The 22,417-nt window shown below is 52.3% G+C and overlaps 1 protein-coding gene across 2 annotated transcripts in view; it reads right to left on the bottom strand.

Moving 5' to 3' along the window:
* Window positions 1-22,417, bottom strand: part of CCPG1 (cell cycle progression 1) — a 387,788-nt gene that overhangs the window by 201,694 nt on the left and 163,677 nt on the right. The window contains exon 4 of one of the 2 annotated variants that reach the window (XM_078684863.1): window positions 14,734-14,807. In XM_078684863.1, the coding sequence (XP_078540989.1) occupies window positions 14,734-14,807 (74 nt within the window). The remainder of the gene's footprint in view (window positions 1-14,733; window positions 14,808-22,417) is intronic. The other variant, XM_078684864.1, reaches the window with a different exon arrangement.

Raw genomic sequence — 22,417 nt, forward strand, 5'->3', positions numbered from 1 at the left:
CTAGGGAGTGACAATGCTGATGTACACGCAGACGGCTGGTCTGCTCTACCGTTGACCCCCCTTTCTGTTGTCCCTATACAGACTGATGCCTATGCTGCCGTACCTGGGGATTGGTGGTCGGCTGTCCCGCGGATACCCCCGGTCACCCCTGCAGTGAATGATGACCCTGGCCTGCAGGACTGGGGCACAAAGGAGACCGATAGCATATGGAACTTTGCTCCGGTAAAAGAACACGGCCCCTTTAACTACAGACTACACGACGGCGTGGCCACGCCCCCTGAGGGCGTCGAGGAGTCAAAAGCCGGAAGAGAGAAGGAGACGACGGACGGCGTTTCCCTGGAGGCGGAAGGTGTGTTGGAGTGGAGACGGAGAGCAGTGGAGTCGAGTGTTGGAAGCGGAGGTGAAGCGTGTGGAAGGAGCCCAGCTGAGAGCGACAAGCCAGGAGGCCACCGATTCGGCGCTTCGCCCTGCCACGGTCCCACGGGAGGAGCGTGGCTGGACAAGGTACGGGGTACTGTGGCCGGCTGGGTGGGGAGGAGCGACCCGAAGAAACCGAGAGCCCCAGTGTAAATATTGTACAGTCAGAATATTCCCCACCCCTTCACGAGCACACCGAACGGCTGTTGTTAACTGAGCACTTGGTTGTCCCTCACTCCCTGGGCCCTTGCAAGTCGTGCACGGACATCCCAGTGATTGTGCCTTCTCTTGTTTTCTTTCCTTTCCGGGACGCCTCCGGACGAGTCTGCACTCCTGTACCAGAGGGCGACGAGATCTACTTCCCTCCATACCGGCGAGAGCGACTCGATACCCTACATCACTCTGGAGTATTCAGGATTCACAAGAGGTGTCAGGACGGAGACCTCAGACTTTGCCAAACTAAGAGTGTCCTCTAAAAGGCGTAAAGCATACTTAAAAATAAAACCTTCTTTAAGAGCACTCTTCCCTGACTCTGCATCTTTGGATCCCACCCCCCTGGCTTCTGCTGCGTCTTCCCCTGTGTTCCCCGAGCCTGCCCCTTTACAACTGGTGTCAGAAGTGGGATTCCCGAAGGAGGTGGTCACAGACCAGGGAACCCCTTTTACATCACGCCTCATGAAGGAAATATGCAAGTCACTGGATATCCATCACCTAAAGACGTCCGTGTACCACCCTCAGACAGATGGCCTCGTGGAGAGGTACAATCAGAGTCTCAAACACACCCTAAAGAAAATGTTGTCCGCAGAAGGCCCGGCCTGGGACCGGTTGCTCCCGTTAGCCCTGTATGTGCTCCGAGCCCAAAAACAGAGCAGCCTCGGTCACTCAGCATTTGAGCTACTCTATGGAAGGACACCCCGTACCTTGCTGGAAATCACAAAAGACGCATGGGAAACGCAAGAGGTCCTAGAAAAAAACACCCCCCTGGAATACACCTCACAATTGAGGTCCAAGTTGGGGAAACTACGCAGTCTGGCATATACGAACCTCGAACAAAGCCAGAAGAGACAAAAGAAATCGTATGACAGAGGGACCCGACTTCGGAAGATGGGAGTGGGCGATTGGGCCCTTGTACTATTGCCCTCTATCACCAAGAAAACCGAGTGGGAAGGCCCTTACGAAGTGGTAGACACCATAGGAGCGACCACATATCGGCTACGTCTCTCTCCCTCGAAAACACAGACATACCACATTAACATTCTCAAAAAGTGGATCGGTCCTCCCCCTCAGAGGGTACACTTGGCTATCCCGAATAAACAGAAGGAGGAAAACACCTTACGTCACCTCGTCATTAATCCGGAACTATCAAACAGACAACAACAAGAGCTACAGGATACCTTACTGCCCTTTAAGTCTGTTTTCTCGGACCTGCCAGGAAAAACAACCTTGGTGGAACATAGGATCGAGACGATTCCAGGGAAGATAGTACGCCAGCGACCCTACAGAATCCCTGCCGCCAGGAGGGAGGCAGTGAGGCAAGAAGTGACAGACATGTTGGAATTGGGGGTGATACAACCCTCCACCAGCAACTGGGCCTCCCCGATAGTCATGGTGCCAAAGCCCGATGGCACCAAACGCTTTTGTATGGACTTCCGGGCCTTGAATACGATATCCTCTTTTGACGCCTATCCCATCCCCCGGGTTGACGAATTAATAGAAAAGCTGGGGGAGGCAGTGTACATTACAACCATTGACCTGACCAAGGGGTACTGGCAGGTACCCCTTAGGATGGAAGACCGAAAGAAAACAGCCTTCATCACTGACAAAGGGCTTTTTGAGTTTGTGGTTCTCCCCTTTGGGCTTCATGGCGCCCCCGCCACTTTTCAGCGGCTCATGAACCGCATTCTAAAACCATTCCCGACGTTCTGTTCAGCCTACCTGGACGATATCGTCGTCCACAGTAAATCCTGGGAAGAACACCTACGACATCTCCAGGCCATCCTCAGGGCCCTGCAGGAAGCCGGCCTGCACATCAACGCGAAGAAGTCCCGGGCGGCTTATACCAGAGTCAGATACCTGGGGTATGTGCTGGGCGAAGGTACTATCGCCCCTCAAGATGAGAAAATCCGAGCCATCAGAGACACTGGTTTCCCCTCCAATAAAAGGGAGCTTCGCGCCTTTTTGGGACTTATCGGTTATTACCGAAGATTCATCCCCCGATTTGCGGAAGTGGCCACCCCTTTGACGAACCTCCTACGCAAAGATGTGAGGTCCAAGGAGATTCAGAACGCCCCGACGGAGGCCTCGGAGGCCTTTACGTTATTGAAAAAAGCCATCACCTCAGCCCCCGTTCTGATATCGCCGGACTTTAACAAAGACTTCATACTCGCCACTGACGCCTCAGAGACGGGTATCGGTGCTGTTCTTTCGCAGAAGGACGGGGATGGGGTGGAGCACCCAATCTTGTTCAGCAGCAGGAAACTGTACCCTAGAGAACAGAAATACTCCACGGTGGAACGTGAATGCCTGGCCATTAAGTGGGCGGTGGAGAAACTCCAGTACTATCTGGAGGGCCGCCCCTTTGTCCTTCACACTGACCATGCCCCGCTGAGCTGGATGTACCGCAACCGATCTCTCAATCCTAGGGTCCTTAGATGGTTTTTGTCCCTCCAGCCTTACTCCTTCACTGTGGTACACAAGAAGGGGACGGACAATGGGAACGCGGACTTCCTGTCCAGGGTCCAACCTCTCCCCGATCGGGAGTGTCCAGGGGGGGAGGTGTGTGACGGGGTGGCGGGGCTAGGGAGTGACAATGCTGATGTACACGCAGACGGCTGGTCTGCTCTACCGTTGACCCCCCTTTCTGTTGTCCCTATACAGACTGATGCCTATGCTGCCGTACCTGGGGATTGGTGGTCGGCTGTCCCGCGGATACCCCCGGTCACCCCTGCAGTGAATGATGACCCTGGCCTGCAGGACTGGGGCACAAAGGAGACCGATAGCATATGGAACTTTGCTCCGGTAAAAGAACACGGCCCCTTTAACTACAGACTACACGACGGCGTGGCCACGCCCCCTGAGGGCATCGAGGAGTCAAAAGCCGGAAGAGAGAAGGAGACGACGGACGGCGTTTCCCTGGAGGCGGAAGGTGTGTTGGAGTGGAGACGGAGAGCAGTGGAGTCGAGTGTTGGAAGCGGAGGTGAAGCGTGTGGAAGGAGCCCAGCTGAGAGCGACAAGCCAGGAGGCCACCGATTCGGCGCTTCGCCCTGCCACGGTCCCACGGGAGGAGCGTGGCTGGACAAGGTACGGGGTACTGTGGCCGGCTGGGTGGGGAGGAGCGACCCGAAGAAACCGAGAGCCCCAGTGTAAATATTGTACAGTCAGAATATTCCCCACCCCTTCACGAGCACACCGAACGGCTGTTGTTAACTGAGCACTTGGTTGTCCCTCACTCCCTGGGCCCTTGCAAGTCGTGCACGGACATCCCAGTGATTGTGCCTTCTCTTGTTTTCTTTCCTTTCCGGGACGCCTCCGGACGAGTCTGCACTCCTGTACCAGAGGGCGACGAGATCTACTTCCCTCCATACCGGCGAGAGCGACTCGATACCCTACATCACTCTGGAGTATTCAGGATTCACAAGAGGTGTCAGGACGGAGACCTCAGACTTTGCCAAACTAAGAGTGTCCTCTAAAAGGCGTAAAGCATACTTAAAAATAAAACCTTCTTTAAGAGCACTCTTCCCTGACTCTGCATCTTTGGATCCCACCCCCCTGGCTTCTGCTGCGTCTTCCCCTGTGTTCCCCGAGCCTGCCCCTTTACATGGGGTAAAGGGGCTTTAGTACTCACGGTACCCTGCCCCATGGAACGTCCTCAGATTCGAATTCGATATCCAGCTCGGAATCCGATTCTGGAAATAAAAGGTTCTTTTTTTTCTGCCGCTGTTGCTACTTCCTGTTTGGATTCTTCTCTGAAGATATCTGGAGTACGTTGGATGCTTTGGCGCTGCATTGCCTTTCGTTGAGCCCGAAGAGTCTTTTTCGATCGGAACGACCAACAAACCTCCCAATCTTCTTCCTTGTGCTCTGGTAAGGGGCACAACTTGCAGACTTTACGTAGGTCGGTGCGAGGGTACTTGGAGTCGCACAGAGGACAGAACTAAAACGGAGTGCGTTTCATCGGCAGAATGCTGGACCGACGCAGCTAGGCACGAAGGCCGCCCATGATGTTTTTGACCGAAGATGAAGAGTTTCCCGATCTAATCGATACGCAGAGAGTAGGGAAAAGTGTCCAATAACAATACCAGTGAGGGTACAGTGGATTGCCCACCAAGGGGAACCTGAAGGGCGGTTTCGAACCAGAGCGCAGCAATACAAGTCCGAACGATAGAGGAAGGAAAACAATCTAACAATGGAGTAGATGCCCATTCGCACTATCACCGAAAGAAGGAGTCACCTTACCTTGTGACTGAGAAAGACTTCTTTGAAGAAAAGTACAAGTTACTTACCTTCGGTAACAATATATTTGTAAGAGACATTTATTAGTTATAGATTCCTTACCTTAGAATTACCCCATTATCTTTTAGCAGTCCCCCTGCGCGTTGGAAGATGGTGTCGGTCGACTCCGTATCCGTCGTCGGCGTTGTGGTCGCCAAGATGACTTTGCGGTGCCTACTTAGACGCCGCCCCTGCACGCTGTCAGTTCTGACACGACTTTCCACGCCAGAAGCGCTGAGCCATAAAAACACTGACCACTGGTGCACCACAACTAGGGCCCTGCAAGGAAGCTCCCATTCCTAGAAGTCGGTTTATAGAGCGGGGAGGGTGGGAGGGTCGGTAAGGAATCTATAACTAATAAATGTCTCTTACAGATACATCGGTACCGAAGGTAAGTAACTTGTTCATCTGAAGGAGAATATTATTTATGGATTCCTCACCTTAGAATAAATAATCCAGCAATACAAACACCAGAGGAGGGTCTGCAAACCAAGTTCACACCAAAAAGTCCTGGAGGACAGAACGGGAAAAGTAGACGTCCCCCTGGACTTTACTGTCCAGGCAGTTATGTCAAGTGAACGTGTGCATAGATGCCCACGTGGCCGCCTGGCAGATGTTGATAAGTGGGACTCCACGTGACAAAGCAGTAGTTGCTGCCTAGCTCTAGTGGAATGCGCCCACGGCCCCACTGGAGGATCCTTTTTAGATAAAACATAACAAATCTTTAACCAAAGGACAACCCATCTCAAGATGGTACGCTTTTGGACAGCCCGACCTTTCTTTGCACCCGCATAGTCAATGAAGAGTTGATCGTCCACCCAGAAAACTTTAGTGCAGTCAAGGTATGACAGCGCACGTTTTGGAACCAGACGGCGGAGTCGTTCCTCCTTTATAGAAGGGTGCGGAGGTGGGAAAAAGGTGGGCAGAGTGATAGTTTATCCTATGTGAAAAGGAATAACTACTTTAGGAAGGAACAAGGGTCTTGCCCTATGCACCACTTTGTCCGGATGCACAGAGAAGAAAGGGGGCCTAGAAGAAAGAGAAAGAGCCTGAAGCTCACTCACTCTGCAAGCAGACTTGATGGCAACAAGAAAAGCAGTGTTCAGAGTAGGACCGCTGTGAAGAGGCTGGAAGGGAGCACACATAAGGTAAGTCAAGACCAGATTCATTTCCAAGTAAGGCATTATGAAAGGAGATGGAGGAAAGAGGTGAATAATGCCCATAAAGAACCTATTAAAAATAGGGGACTTTAGCAAAGAGGGCTGATCCAGTAACTGAAGAAAAGAAGAAATGGCTGCCAGATAGCCTATAGGAGCGCTCAGAACAGAGCCCTGCTGGGCCAAAGAAAGGAGAAACAAAAGAACCTCAGAAAGAGGGGCGAAAAGAGGATCCGCAGCCTTTGCTGTTCACCATGATACAAACTTGTTCCATCGGCAGGCGTATACCGTCTTAGTGGAGGGATGCTTGGCTGCCAAGATGACATTACAGACTTCAAGTGGAAGGTCAAAAGCGTTCAACTGTCGCCGCTCAATCTCCATGCAAGGAGGTGAAGGCTGGACAGGTTCTGCTGCGACAGAAGATCCTCCCGAAGGGGCAGTCTGATCGGAGGATCAATGGCCATGATCAGGAGCACGGGGTACCAAAGTCCTTGCCCAGTCTGGAGCCACAAGACTGACTTGGGCCCGGTCTCGCTTTATCTTCTTCAGCACTCTGTGCAGAAGTGGTACAGGCAGAGAGGTGTATAGGAGGCCCCAGCTCCCCTCACAACGAAAAGTGTTGCAGAGCGAGTGACGCGTTGGAAACTCCAACGTCAGAACTGCGGACATTGCGCGCTCTCTTCGGTGGCGAACAGATCTAACCAAGGCTTTCCCCACCTCTGAAAGAGACCTTGCAGCACCTCTGAGTGAAGACGCCATTTGTGATCCACCAGGCACCGACGGCTGAGTTTGTCCGCTTTGGCGTTCAGAGAACCTGCCAGGTGTTGAACCACCAGGGTCATACCTTGATATTCCAGCAATGTCCAAATGCGTAGAGTCCCCTGACAAAAGGTCCACAAACCCACCCTGCCCTGTTTGATTCAGTACCACATGGTGGTGGTGTGGTCGGTGAACACCTGCACTGCCTTCCCCTTGATGGAGGGAAGGAATGCCTTTAGTGCCAAGCAAATCACCCAAAGCTCCAACAAGTGGATGTGGAGCCCGGACTCCGCCGGAGACCAGACTCCTCTGATTCCACCTACCCCAAGTGGCCATCCCATCCCAGGAGTGATCCACCAGGAGGTCTAGTTGGGGAAGGGAGAGGGATCTGTCTCTGACCCAATACTGGTTTTTTACCACCACTGCAGTTGTTGCACAGTTCCCTTCGAGATCTGGACATAGTCGGAAAGATTCCCCTGATGCTGCGCCCACTGGAACGTCAGGTCCCACTGCAGAGCCTGCATATGCCAGCTGGCATGATCCACCAGCAGGATACAGGAGGCCATGAGGCCCAGCAGCCTGAGGGTCCTTCTCACCAGAGAGGCTAAAACATCAGTATTATATCAAAATATCCCGGACTAGCTGTTCGAGAGGATAGGCACGAAACTGCACTCTGTCCAGAACAGACCCAATGTAAAGGAGAGACTGGTAGGGAGTCAGGTGTGACTTCAGCACATTGATAGTGAACCCCAGCGAATGCAGAAGGTCCACCATAGTCTAGAGGTGGGAGACGACAGTCCGGGCCGAGCCCGCCTTTAACAGCCAGTCGTTGAGATAGGGGAAGACTGGAACTCCTGATCTGCGCAGATGAGCTGTGACCACCGCCATCCCTTTCGTGAACACCCAAGGGGCACTACTCGACCACTGCGCCTCTACCGGCCTGGTCGCCCCCACGCTCCTCCTGTCTCCCGCTCCTGTGCCTCACCTGCTGCCTGTGCCTGCCGCCGCCGACACCGCCTGCTCCCTCCTCCAGCGCCGCAGGGCCGCCCGCCAAGCCCGCACTCGCTTTTCCCGCCGCTGCCTGCACGCGGCCCCGCCCCCCCACCCCCCCCGCCAGCCGATAGGCTAACTCGCTCCCGCCTCCCCGCAGACCCTCCCTCCCGGCTCCCTTCTTAAGGGGACCCAGACTCCTTCTCGGGAGCGACCACTGCGCCTCTACCGGCCTGGTCGCCCCCACGCTCCTCCTGTCTCCCGCTCCTGTGCCTCACCTGCTGCCTGTGCCTGCCGCCGCCGCCTGCTCCCTCCTCCAGCGCCCCAGCCGCCGCAGGGCCGCCCGCCAAGCCCGCACTCGCTTTTCCCGCCGCTGCCTGCCCGCGGCCCCGCCCCCCCCGCCAGCCGATAGGCTAACTCGCTCTCGCCTCCCCGCAGACCCTCCCTTCTTAAGGGGACCCAGACTCCTTCTCGGGAGCGACCACTGCGCCTCTACCGGCCTGGTCGCCCCCACACTCCTCCTGTCTCCCGCTCCTGTGCCTCACCTGCTGCCTGTGCCTGCCGCCGCCGCCGCCGTCTGCTCCCTCCTCCAGCGCCCCAGTCGCCGCAGGGCCACCCGCCAAGCCCGCACTCGCTTTTCCCGCCGCTGCCTGCCCGCGGCCCCGCCCCCCCGCCAGCCGATAGGCTAACTCGATCCCGCCTCCCCGCAGACCCTCCCTCCCGGCTCCCTTCTTATGACGCCCCCAGAGCGACCGCGCAGCGGACGCACGCAGCGGGAGCACCGAATGAGCGCCGAAGGTGCGCCAAAAGGTAAGCCCGTCTGCGCCTGGCCCGCGCCCAGAGCCCGGACCCCTGTCTCCCTCAGTCACCAGCCCTCCCGCTGGACCTACGCCGCCACCGAACTCACCGCACTCAACGCCGGCCGACTCCCGGGGTGCTACCGAGCCACCCCGAGACGCACCCACGGACCCTTCTGCTACAATTCCTGCAAATTCACCTGCATCCGGACCTGCACCACTCCAGCAGTGCCCAAGACCTCGACGAGCAACAGCAGCAGCCACCTCAAGTGCATCACGCTCAACACCCGCTCCGTCCACAGACACGCCGTCAAGCTCTGGAACCTCCTCGACACCACAGCCCCAGACGTCGCCTTCCTCAGGGAAACCTGGATGAACGCCTCCTCAGCGCCCGACATCGCCATCGCCATCCCGGACGGCTTCAAGATCATCCGGAGGGACCGCGCCAACCAGACAGGAGGAGGCATCGCCATCATACACAGGAACTCCATCCGCATCACGACCAACACCGACAACACCCTCGCGCCTGCCGAGCACCTGCACTTCCAGATCCACATCAACCCCAAGACCACCCTCAGAGGCACCCTCGTCTACAGACCCCCGGGACCATGCACACAATTCAGCTAGGACATCGCCGACTTCGTCAGCCCGCATGCCCCCCCTCCGCTGACTACATCCTCCTCGGGGACCTCAACTTCCACCTGGAGAACAACAACGACCGCAACACCACCACCCTGCTGGACAACCTCGCTAACCTCGGACTCAAGCAACTGGTGACCACCCCCACCCACTACGTCGGACACACACTCGACCCCGTCTTCTCATCCAGCAAGGACATCGCCTTCAGCCACGCCACCGGACTCCACTGGACGGACCACAGCTGCGTCCACTTCAGCTTCAAAAGGACCACGATCCACCACCAACAGCAACAGGTTGCACGCAGAAGCTGGAACAAGATCAAAGCCGACCAGCTCGCGACTTCCCTGAGCAAGAACCCACCCACCAGCGCAACGAACCCCAGCCAAGCGGCCACCAACCTCACGAAGTGGATCAGCGACTGCGCAGATGACCTCGCCCCTCTGAGGACCCCGCCTAGCAGACCCGGCAGCAAGAAAGCCCCATGGTTCACCGACGAACTCAAGAGCTCCAAGAAGGACTGCAGAGCCCTTGAGAAAGCCTGGCGCAGAGACCCAACACCGGACAACATGACTGCCCTCAAGCTCGCCACCCGAAAACACCACCAACTGATCCACACCACCAAGAAAACTGCATTCAAGGAACGACTGGACAACAACGCACACAACAGCAAGGAACTCTTCAACATCGTTAAAGAGTTCTCCAACCCCAACGCCGGAAACAACGACATCACCCCTTCGCAAGACCTCTGCAACTCCATATCGCGGACATACACAACAGCTTCAGCACTCAACCGACGCACGCCATGACCGAACCACCGCCCCCCACCACCCTCCGCGCCTGGACCCCGGTCAGCACCGAAGACACCATCCGCACGATGAACTCCATCCACTCCGGGTCTCCGACCTACACTTGCCCTCACCACGTCTTCAACAAGGCCGACGCTGTCATCGCACCCCACCTGCGGGACATCATCAACACCTCCTTCGACACCGCTACCTTCCCGGAGAGCTGGAAGCACGCCGAACTCAGCGCCCTACTAAAGAAGCCATCAGCCGACCCCACCGACCTCAAGAACTACCGACCCATCTCACTGCTACCGTTTCCCGCAAAAGTCATCGAGAAGACCGTCAACAAGCAGCTGGCCGCCTTCCTCGAGACGAACGGATCCCTCGACCTCTCGCAGTCCGGCTTCCGGGCCAACCACAGCACCGAGACCGCCCTGATCGCAGCAACCGATGACATCCGAGCCCTGCTCGACAACGGAGAAACAGCGGCCCTCATCCTCCTAGACCTCTCCGCGGCCTTCGACACTGTCTGCCACCGTACCCTAGTACAGCGCCTCAGCAACGTCGGAATCCAGGAGAAGGCTCTGGAGTGGATCACCTCCTTCCTCGCCAGAAGGACACAGAGAGTCCGCCTCCCCCCGTTCAGATCAGAAGCCACCGAAGTCATCTGCGGCGTTCCTCAAGGCTCCTCGCTCAGCCCAACCCTCTTCAACGTCTACATGAGTCCCCTCGCAGCCATCGCACGCCAGCACAACCTCAACATCATCTCCTACGCCGACGACACGCAGCTGATCCTCTCCCTCACCAACGACCCCGCCACAGCCAGAGCCAACCTACACGAAGGGATGAAAGAGGTAGCCAAATGGATGAAGAACAGCCGCCTGAAACTGAACTCGGACAAGACGGAAGTCCTCATCCTGGGATCCTCACCCTCCGCCTGGGACGACTCCTGGTGGCCCCCCGCCCTAGGCAGCGCACCCAAACCAACAGACCACGCACGTAACCTGGGCTTCATCCTGGACTCCTCCCTCTCCATGACCAGACAAGTCAACGCCGTCTCCTCGTTGTGCTTCAACATCCTACGCATGCTATGCAAGATCTTCCGGTGGATCCCCACCGAGACCAGGAAGACGGTCACCCAGGACCTCGTCACCAGCCGACTGGACTACGGCAACGCCCTCTACGCCGGAACCACCGCCAAACTCCAGAAGAGACTACAGCGGATCCAGAACGCCTCAGCACGACTCATCCTGGACATCCCCGTCGCAACCACATCTCCGGACACCTGAGAGACCTCCACTGGCTCCCGGTCAACAAGAGAATCACCTTCCGTCTCCTCACCCACGCACACAAAGCCCTGCACAACCAAGGCCCAGGATACCTCAACAGCCGCCTCAACTTCTACGCTCCCAAACGCCATCTTCGATCGACCGGCCACGCCCTCGCCGCCGTCCCCCGCATCCGAAGAGCCACCACAGGGGGAAGGTCCTTCTCCTACCTCGCCGCCAAGACTTGGAACTCCCTCCCGACCCACCTCCGCCTGACCCAGGACCACCTCGCCTTCAGGAAGCAGCTCAAGACCTGGCTGTTCGAGCAGTAGCGGACCCACCCTCCCCTAGCGCCTTGAGACCCTCCGGGTGAGTTGTGCGCTATACAAATGCTTTGATTGATTGATTGATTGACTAGTAAGGCCAAAGGGGAGCACGGTGAACTGAAAATGCTTGTGACTTACTGTGGAAAAAAAAGTAGCATCTTGGGCTGGCTGGACAGGAATATGGAAATAGGCATCCAGCAAGTCCAACGCCACCATCCAGTCTTCACGGTCGAGGGCAGGCAGGACCTGAGCCAAAGTAAGCATTTTTAACTTCTCCTTCAGGAGGAAGCGGTTGAGGGCCCCGAGATCTAGGATAGGACGCAGGCTTTTGTCCTTCCTAGGCACCAGAAAGTAGAGGGGATAGCATCCACAACCTACTTCTGGTGCGGGGACCCTTTCTATAGCTCCCTTGGCCAAGAGAGCTGAAACTTCCTGGTGGAGAAGCGCCAAAAAAACCTCCGACATGCGATCGAAAGACGGTGGCATGGATGGAGGGATAGTCTCAAAAGAGAGGGGGTGACCCCTTCAGACGATCTGCAAAACCCACCTGTTTAACGTGATGGTTTGCCAGTGGGGGAGATGATAGTGAATCCTGTCATTCACTGGACGCTGATGGGCCTGAAAGGTCAGACTAGGAGGGTTTGGAGGTAGCTGCAGGGGGTGAAGAGGTGGACTGGCCCGCCCACAGGCTTCCAGACCCGCGAGGTCACATGAACGCTGGGTCACGGCCCGCAGAGGCTGGGCAACTTGCATGGACCGGTGGCTAGACTGGGCCACGTGTGGTGGGCTGCCCTTACCGTGATGGGCTGTCCCTTCCATAGCCACGACAGTGGCGAAAGGCAATCTGTGGTGGACGGGAAGACGCAGCGAGGGCTAAGGATCTGCCCGTAGCTCGAGAATCCTTAAAGCGCTCCAGCACCGAGTGTGCCTCGTCACCAAAAAGGCGGCAGCCATCGAAGGGCATGTCCAGCAGAGTGGCTTGGACATCCTCAACCAGGCGTAGCGCCAAACAGCTTCTGACATGGCAATCGTTCTGCCCAGTGAATCTGTGGTATCCAGTCCACAGCGTCTAGCGAATTTTGCTGCTTCTCTCCCATCCACCACGGCCTGTGAGAGTAGGGACCGGCCTTCTCCAGGCATTGAGGCAGCACTTGCGCAAACGTATCCCAGACTTTATGGGTATATCGGACCAAGAGGCACGCAGTATTTACGGATCACAGTGGCAAGATGGAGGAAGAGAACATGCTCTTCCCAAGATGATCCAGCTTCTTGGATTTCTGGTCTGAGGGAGCAGAAGGGAATGCGCCCTTGGAAGAAGAAGCTTGGACCACCAAACTCTCTGAGAAATTGTTTTGGGTGTTTTGGGTGAGGAAAATGGGATTGCCCAGAGCCGGGCGGCGGGCAATCGTCTGTTCCACAGGAGCCCTTGTGCTGGGCGTGGACTAAGTGCCCAGAAGGACGTCCTGAGGGCTTCAATGAAGGGCAAGAGGGGTTCCGAGGAAGTTGCCACAGGTTGTAGCACCTCTGTCAGGAGATTAGTCCTGACTGCCACAGTAGGGAGCTCCAGGCCCAAGGCCTCTGCTGCCCTATCCTCCACCACTGCAAAGGACAATCCCTCCTCCATAGCCACAGTAAGGGGAAGAAAGCATGCCAAAGTCTGGTGAAGTGCCCAGCACATTGGCATCACCAAAGTCTTTTCTCCAGTCTGGTTCTTCCAACTGGTCTGCCAAAGGGTCCAACGACCCCTCCCAGTCCTCATCACCACCTTCAGAGTGACAGGGAACACCTGGAATGAACAAGGAAAAAAAGGTGCTCCCCGGCATCAGATTCAATGTCGGTCCCGGTCCATCTCGGGGATGAGGATGGGGACAGCATCGTCCGGGGGCAGCGCTGCCGGGATTGGTGCCAGGGAAGGTTGAATAAGGTCGACCGGTGTCGCTCCGGATCCAGGCCTGGATCTACAGAGCCCTTCAGGGCCAGAGCAACAGGTATCAAAGGCCCCGGGCCCCCAACCAATTCCGTGGGGCCAAAAGTGCGCCAGCAGAGTCGTGCTGCCCAAAGATGCGGTGGAGGGCTTTGTAGAACATACAAAGCTGGGCAGGCGACACCCCGGGTCCCTCAAACGGAGAGGCGCGGAGTCGTCCCTGAATCAGGCACTGGAGACGGAGCCTTAGAGCGAGGATGCTTCGGATCCCGCGTCATGTCAGCCGACCGATGGGGAGAAGGCGAAGAGCGACGGTGCTTCTTCGCCTTTTTCTTGTGCTCGACTAACCCGAGGAGTGCGAAGACTTAGATGAGGTGTGATGGCTCCGCGAACGGTCTGGTGACATTCCCCTCGAGCGAGACCGGGAGCAGAGCCAACGCCGGGCCTCCAAAAGCTTTCGAGACCACTCCTGCAAAGACTTCGGGTTCATGGCCCTGCAGTCGGAGCACAACTTCGGGTGTTGGTCGCGCTCCAGACATCAAAGGTACATAAGGTGCAGGTTTGTCACAGACATCAGTTTGTGACAGACCTCGCAGGGCTTGAAGAAGGTCCGACGATGGGCCATCCCTAGTGCACCAGGAGTCGATAACTCAAAAAAAGATGCCGACAAAAGTCCCAAAAATGTTTCAAAAAGTGACTAGAGGGGTAAGCTCTCACCGGATGTGTGCTAGGCTCGAGGAAAAAGAAAGAACTGACGTCAGTGCGCAGGGGCGGCGTTTAAGAGGGCATCGTAACGTCATCCCGCCGACCACGATGAGTGACGCTGAGTCAAGCAACGCCACATTCTGACGCGCAGGGGTACTGCTAAGAGATAAATTCTCCAGATCCAGTCTGACGCCTGGAGGTAATTCTAAGGTAAGGAAACTATGACTAATAGCCTCTTTCAGATACAACTTGCAAACATCTGGACCAAACACTAGATGGCAGGAGTGTGCAAAGCATGCATATCTACAGCATACATGCCTCGAACTGTAAAATCACTTTCTGTATCAAATGGGCACTAAAAATAGGCTTCATTCAAAATGATAATGGAGTACTAATTTCAAATGCAGCTGGAATGGGCTACTCTACAAAGAGACATCTTTGGTAGGTCAGATATTTAGTATAAACATGTGCAAACCATAACCTTGACTTCGTCCAGGGATGAAGGTGTTGGTTCGAAAGATGGTGGTTTGGCATCTTCGCTACACAGAGCTGTTAAACCAAAAAAAAAAAAAACAAGATCAGAAATATTACATAGTGGTTTGTATTTAAAACTTTTAAACATTTTTAATACATATGTTTCTAGCAGTGGAAAAATCTCTGTGGGCTGCTCCTAGTGCACAGCCCATATTCCATACACAGCACTTGGCGTTTCTTTTTAAATTCCTTTTCTCTGGCTAACTCAATAGCAAGCACAAATAGGCCAGAGAGAGCTGAAAGTGGAATGGTCACTTTAAAACTTACAGACCATAAGGACAAATAATACTAATGCACTAATCTGTACTTACACGTGTGTCCTTGGTCCTCCTTCCTTTTTCACAGAACAGACAAGGAAGGTGGATACTAGATGTCAAAACTTAGAAGGGTCCAGTGAAAGATATTCGTCACGGTATATTTGAAGTGAGTTTGGCTTTGGAGCTAGAGCCCAAAGAATGTACAGAAAGCGAGCTAGGTTTCCCACACTGTAACCTGCTTCTGTAAGCAACCCAACAACCAGGATGTGAATCCCCTGCATAGATGGAAACCCCTACATCTATAATCAAGGCGGGACACACCACTGTGGGTAATAAAGGTTGTGAATCTCTCTCCCTACTTTAGAAAGTAAACTGCTGCCAAGGAATTGGCACTGCCACAAAAAAGAAAGGAAATCCCCAATATTTACCAGTATGCAGGACTTCTAAGGACTCTAACAGAAATGCATCTGTTTATGGAAGAAGGCTCCAGCTCTTCAGATTTTAGTAGAATCGTAAATTAATCCACTAGTCAGAGAAGGGCAAAGCAATTTGATAATTCCCCTGTGTCCAATTTCTATGTAATACTGATAGATAATAGAGCACTACCGTGGGAACCTGCTGGGAAACCCCAGCATAGCGATTTGTAGGACTGGCTTGACAGCACAGCTGTAACCAGAATGACTGTGATCAACAGGAACAAGTTTTAATATTTGGAGGAAGCCAGCTCTTTATGTGATGTATCAATAATCTGATATACTGTGGAAAAATTCCAGGGGTTCCAATACTAGTGGGCAGGGCTTGCAATGGAATCCCAAAGTGGCCTGTTAGTGGGTAGTGTGGTTGATCAGCCTTAGGCTTAACACAGAGGAGTGTAATACTTTGGCAAATGCACACAATGATTATAAATGACAATACGACTAGAGAAGCAGAGCCACACCAACTTATAAAAATAGCCAGGATCTTTAAATATGTTTAGGCATTAGAGAAAAATCGTTCAGGTAAGTAAGTTTTTGAATATAAATTGTTTTAACTTTAAAAAGTGGACACGGTGCAATTTTAGAGTTCTGCAGTGATATCCTATGGAAGGAAAAGCACGTTTGAAAAATGGGTAGGTGCCAAGTGGGCTCTGGGCAGGGGGATGGCTGTGAGGGGTGCCAGACTTGCATTCGATAGGCAACAGCTCCTTTAAAGCTTGCCAGCCCAAGGAGGCTAATCAGCAGGTCATCCAGTGGGGAGGGGGCGAAACACCATCTTCCTGGACAGTCTTTTGTTCTGGGTCTCCTGAGAATGAAGGCCCTCACCCTAGGAGGTCAGAACAGTGTCTTGGGTGGCAGAATCCGGTCAGCAAGCACACCAATGGCTGGTAGGTTGTTAAGGGCACCTTTAAGGTGCCCTCTGAGTGCATGTATTGATAGATCCAATACAGCTATCAGAGTGGGTTTATCAAGACAATATGTTTGGTACCAAACATCCCTAGTTTCATGTAGCTGGGGAACTCGTTTTCACCAGTTTCCAGTCAGGGCCGGCTTTAGAGTTGGTGGGGCCCAGTGCCACATTCTTTATTAGCGTCCCCTCCGCACAACCTTTTTTTTCATACCTTAAACTCATGTAGTAAAACGGTGCTGATGTCATGCTTATTTGTGGGCTCAGATGTATGCTGTTCTGAGCGAATAACATGTAAGATGTAGAATTTACTGTATTACTTGAAATAGGAAAAACATTTAATCTTGAGGCATACAGTACAGAGGTGAAAGAGCAGCACATAGAGTAGCAGAGTCAATAAGCGCACTCTGCTGGGAGGCATTGTGTGGCACACAGTGACAGGTGCAAGACTGTGAGTAAAACAGCCAAGCGCACACTGCTTGGAACAGTGAGAATTTGAAAACAAAATGCAAACAATTGACATTTCGAGCGTAGAAGATCCATAGTGAAAGTGTTCGAAGCCTAGGCCCTTGTGCATCAGACCTTTACAAAGAAAATGAGCACAGACCCCAAAAGGAACATAGAGAGACGTGAGTTAAGAAGAGAATTAGAATGAGCTGGAGACTCGAAATTAGTTCCCCAGTACCTAAAGTTGGCAGCTCTGTTAGGCCACATCTTCCATACTGGCCACTCAGATGTGTAAAATGACAAGACTGTATCATGTCCACAGCTATGTCAAATATGCCAGAGCAGACTGTACACATCTGGGAAGCAGCATAAATAGATCAGACTGTACACACGAGAGCAGCCATCTAAAGAGAGACCAGTTAACAGTACACACCAGCACAGCAGTGTAAAAAGCAGACCGCATATATCGTGATAGCAGTGTAAAGACACACAGGCAGTCTGTACACCAGGGAAGGAGTACAAAGAGAGACCGGCGTTCTGTACAGATCTGGTCAACAGTGTACAGACGGGGGCAGACTGAACACAGCAGGCACTAGCATAGCTTCCACTGGTGCAGTGGATGCACTGGCACTAGTTTCCAAAGTCCCAGTGAATTCTGATACAGGCCAACATATCGACACTACAAAGAGGAGAATTTTAGAGTACATTGAACCACAGATAATTTTAGGTGGGAGACTGATAAAATGAAGCCATTTTTGACTTAAAAAATCTGGGGTCTCAGGAGAAAAATCGGCTCTGTTGGCATGTATGCTACGGCGACCGGTAGGCCCATTTCTGTCCTTGGCGTAGGGCCCTGGATACACACTACAGCAGGAGAGAGGAGGCACTAGCTAGCTGTGCTCGTCAGGGCACCACTGTAAATTAAGACACAATAGATCCCTACAGCAGTGGAAAAAGTGGAATGCGGTACATTGAAAAGAGAGCCATGCAGACTGTGCACATGAAAACGTACCGGCACGAGTAGGTTGTTCACAAGAGGAAACAATTGCAGAGCGACACGGAAAGCTTGCACTTACGGGACGGAAGCACTGTTGTCCTTCTTTGTGCTGTTCCTCAGTTTTCTTTCTCGGTTACTCAAGGAAACACCAGTGCTGTCTCCTGTTTTGTAAAATGAGTAGATGTGGACGGCCCTCCCCGGAGCAGTCAGAGAAGATGTAATTTAGGGCCTGTCCGGTACCAGGAAGGATGTATGCTCAATGCGCTCAGGATATCCTTCCTTTCAAACTGCAACCGCAGGAGATCCAATGTCCGTCTTTTATTTCCACGTTTCGATCAGAGTGCAAATAGTGCCCCCCACAGGCTTGGAGCCCAGTGCAGCCGCACCGGTCGCAACGCCCTAAAGCCGGCCCTGTGTCCAGTACACGGTTTAAGATGGATTCCCTGGTCACTTGCTGGCAGCAACAGGGCTGACCAGCACAAGGGCATATCTGCTCATGTAGATACACCCTCTCATATAATATTAAGCACCATACCTTAGAGATGTAAGGTCTGCTGTAGGGGTGACTTACAAATATCATATGCAGTGATAGGAGACATGGCACACAGGGATGTGTGCCACGTCGATTCTTCGGTTATCTCTGCACTAAGACATGCAGACTGAAATGACAGCTTTGGATGAGCTTGGTGAGGGATTCCTTAGGGTGGCACAATTTGTGCTGCAGCCCTTAAGGACCCTCTTTAGGTCTAATGCCCTAGGTACCAGAGGTACCATTTACTAGGGACTTACAAGGGCCTAAAGGGGTTGCCAATTGTGGACACGTACAGTTAGGAAAAGAACACTGCTGCTGGGGACCTGGTTAGCAGGAACCTAGTACACTCACAGTCAAAGTTGCACCAGATACTAGGTAAAAAGTGTGAGGGGGTACTGCAACAAAAAACCAATTTCCTACAATAATCATTACTGAGAGAGGGGTTTTTGCTCCACCCACGTGTGGATAGTTTTGTAGTGTAGTTCCTATTATCCCAATAGGCTCTGCGCATTGGAATAATACCTTCAATAGTATAGGCCTAGACCAGACGTTAACTAGGTCTACTACTGTCGATATTAGACTTAAAGTTTTGGGTTTGCCAGCTAGCTCAGAGTTCACTAGAAACTTTCTCGAATAGGCAAGGAGGAGTTGAACCTCCCTGGATAGACAAGAAGGGATTTAGTTTCTGACAACCATAGAACATGACAACTTTGCTCTCCCCTAATCAAGAGTGTATCTCTAGAGTCGTGTGAAAACAAAAGACGACCTATTTTACTCAGTCAGTACGTGCATTCTTAGTCTCACCAGATTGTAGAGAAAAGTAAGAGACGGGCGTGTTCAATAAAAGATGATATTTATTGATCAGTCTCTTTTCTCATACAAGAGAAATGGATCGATATTATTGCAATACTTATGGTTAAGTAAAGTGCATACATTAAAAGCAGAAGTATAAAATAATACTGTAAAAACATTGATATGGTTTCTAAGCCATATGATGGTTTAAAATGAATGAAATGAATACATACACATATACATTTGACTAATCGTACTCAACTGGTGTTTCTAACTACGCCTACCCCGTGTACCTGACCTAAGCCTAATACGTGGGCGGGAATAGAAAGTTACAGTTTAAGTTAAGTTTGTTTTGCCAAGTGACTGACTAGAGAATTCTCTGCGAGGGGTTATTCAGTTCTGTACCTGGAATCTAGGATGAATGAGGAATGGTATCTCTCGTCTCTGGTCTCGATATTCCAGGCTGCCTGCGAGGGCTACCCGGAAGCGCCGGAGCTGGATTTCTCGGCAGGAGAAAAGGCAGCTTCTCGTTCTCAGCGCGTCAGGAAGGCGGGGCTGCGCCAGCGGGGTCTGCTCTGGGCTTCGGCAAGTCTGGCTGCTCCGATCTCGTCACCACCGCGTGTGTTTGCATAGGGCAATATCGGTAATATTTATACCTTTAAGGTGCCGAGATTGACGTAAGGACGGACATAGATACGTCAATAAGGATGTCATACGACCTGGTCGTTAGCACATTCTTTTGCTGAAGTTCTCGGTGAAATCAAAACAATGGCCGCAGGGTTTTTCCCAGGTCTGTCATAGGTTTGATTTGTTTTGAGAACTCCGTATGCCTTATCAGGGGCTGGAGGAATATCGCTTGTCTAATTAGATGGCAAGCGTTATGACCTAATCAGATAACACGTTCCTGTGCCGTAGTGTGGCTTTATCAGATAACGGTTCCTGCATCATGGGGGTTTTCTGCCTCATGGGATGGCTGCTAGTTAACTTGTTAACCAGAATAGGGTCAGGAATAGGGGGATCGATACAGAACCTATAGGAATACATCACAGTTTTGCGTACAGGATTTGACTGGGCAGAAGTAGCATGCTTCCACTGAAAAAGAGAGAGTCCTTGTAATTTGTCCTGTACAAAGTTTTTAGGCAATTACAGTAAGGCCGAGTTGGTTATACTGAGTTGGTTATAATGATCAAGGCCATAGGCCTGGTCTGATGATTGTGAAACGTAAAGACAAAAAGGGTAGGACGGGCATATGTATTGTTAAAGTCAGTAGGCATTTAGGGCTGGATTGTCATTACACAGAATTAAAATCTGTAGAAACCTATTATGTTAGATGAAATCTCACAGATTACTGTAGTAGGCAAGGGTTTTGGTATTGGACACAAGCTCACAAACCTTGGAGGTAGAGGATTTGCACTTTGACACATCTTGTGTTTTTTTTTTTATACAAGTAATTGTTTATTGGAAATTAAGCATGGCTATCAGACAGACGGAGAAGTCAACATCACTTCAAGAACAGCATATACATCCAATAAATACAGTGTAGCCGTATACCTGTTGAGGTCATCTGTGCCACCCCGTTTTTCTCAATTGGGGAGTTTAACGCTTATGTAACTGTTGATGCATGTTGAAATTGGTGTGGGGTGTACAATGAGACTACCGGCAACAGGTGTGCCCAACTGCGGAGAGAACAACATGAACGTACAAAAAACTGAGGAGCTGCCATAATGTGTGCGTGTTAGGGATTGAGGATTGCCTGGGGGCGTAACGCCTAATGTGGCACAGGGAGTAGAGGTAGTGTTGAGGAGAGGCATCAATGGTCCTAATGGGGGACCCCTAGTCGGGGGGTGGAGGGGTAGGGGTGGAGGGGATGGAGGAGGCAGGGGGATGGTGAGGGGAGCGTTGGTGGGTGGGGGAGTGTAATAGGTGTTTCCACCAGAGGAGACAATCAAGTCTGCGCAGCCATGCAGTCTACCTACGGGACGGAAGGGGGTGGGGTATGTGTCATGAGCCCCTCTCAAGCAATCCCCTGCTGGTAGTGGGGGTGGAGGGGGGAGGGAGGGAGACGTAACAGTGTTCCTGGGGTTCTGTCATTGGTTTTGCCGGTCAATTTCTCTAGATACAGGTCCCGTATGCTGAAACATGGTGGATCCCGCTGGTGCAATGCCTGCGCATGCCAGGCCGCAACCTCCGCCTCTGCCTATTTGTGAAAATTCCCCCACCAGAGCCGCTGTTGGGGTGCTTCCGAAGACTTTCATGCCTTGGCTACATGCCTCTTTGACAAGACATATGCTAGGTCGATGTACCGCTTCGCATATTTGTTTTTACGAGTGCACGCTGTAACTCCTATGAGGCATCACAGTGGGTCAGGAGGCAGTGTCTGATCCATAATGATCAACAACGTTGAGATCACTGCCCCCCCTGAATTGCTCAATGACTAGACAGGCCCACACTATGTGGAGAAAGTCTGCTTCTTTACAGGGGCAGCAAGGACAAGCAGATGATGCCGTGGAGAACATCCAACTAATCCATGTAGGGGTAAGGTATGTCCAGTGTAAATAGATAAATTGGGTATATTTCAATTGAGAGTTCCTGGATACACCCCGCATCTGACGAAGCCTCCCACTGGTCAACCGTTAGGTAGAGGCTCAGCGAGTTGGCCTATGCATCTCTCACGGTCAGGAAGATTGTCATGCGGGGGTTCACAAATGCTCTATAGAGCATTGTTATTGCACACCTACCATGGCCATAGGTGAGCAGGTTATGAAGCAGCAAGAAAGGGTTGGGTTCTGCCCAGTCGGGGACCCACAGCACACTCAGCGCTGTGGCCATTGCAATGTAAGTAAAGAAATGACCCTAACCCTGATTGCATTGTTCCCTAAGTTAGGGAAGGTTAGCAGGGACTTTGCCATAACTTGTTAACACAAAAGGTTGTATTGTTGTGCCCACTCTAATTTTGTACATATTTGTTATTTTCTGACAATGTCCATGATATCTGCGTAGCGGTAAGGCCTAAGCACAATAGAGTAGACTTGAGCTGGTTATGGTGACACCTCAACGATAATGAATACAGACTTGACAAGTTAACTGGGAAAAATCCTATCAGTCGTATACTAAGAAAATATACGATGAAGGCAGTAGGATGGACATAATTATTATGAAAAGTATATAACAAAGTCAATAGGCATAAAGGTATATTGTGTTAAAGTCTCAAGCCCGG

The sequence above is a fragment of the Lissotriton helveticus genome, chromosome 3_2 (genome assembly GCF_964261635.1).
Source record: "Lissotriton helveticus chromosome 3_2, aLisHel1.1, whole genome shotgun sequence".
NCBI classification, from domain to species: Eukaryota; Metazoa; Chordata; class Amphibia; order Caudata; family Salamandridae; genus Lissotriton; species Lissotriton helveticus.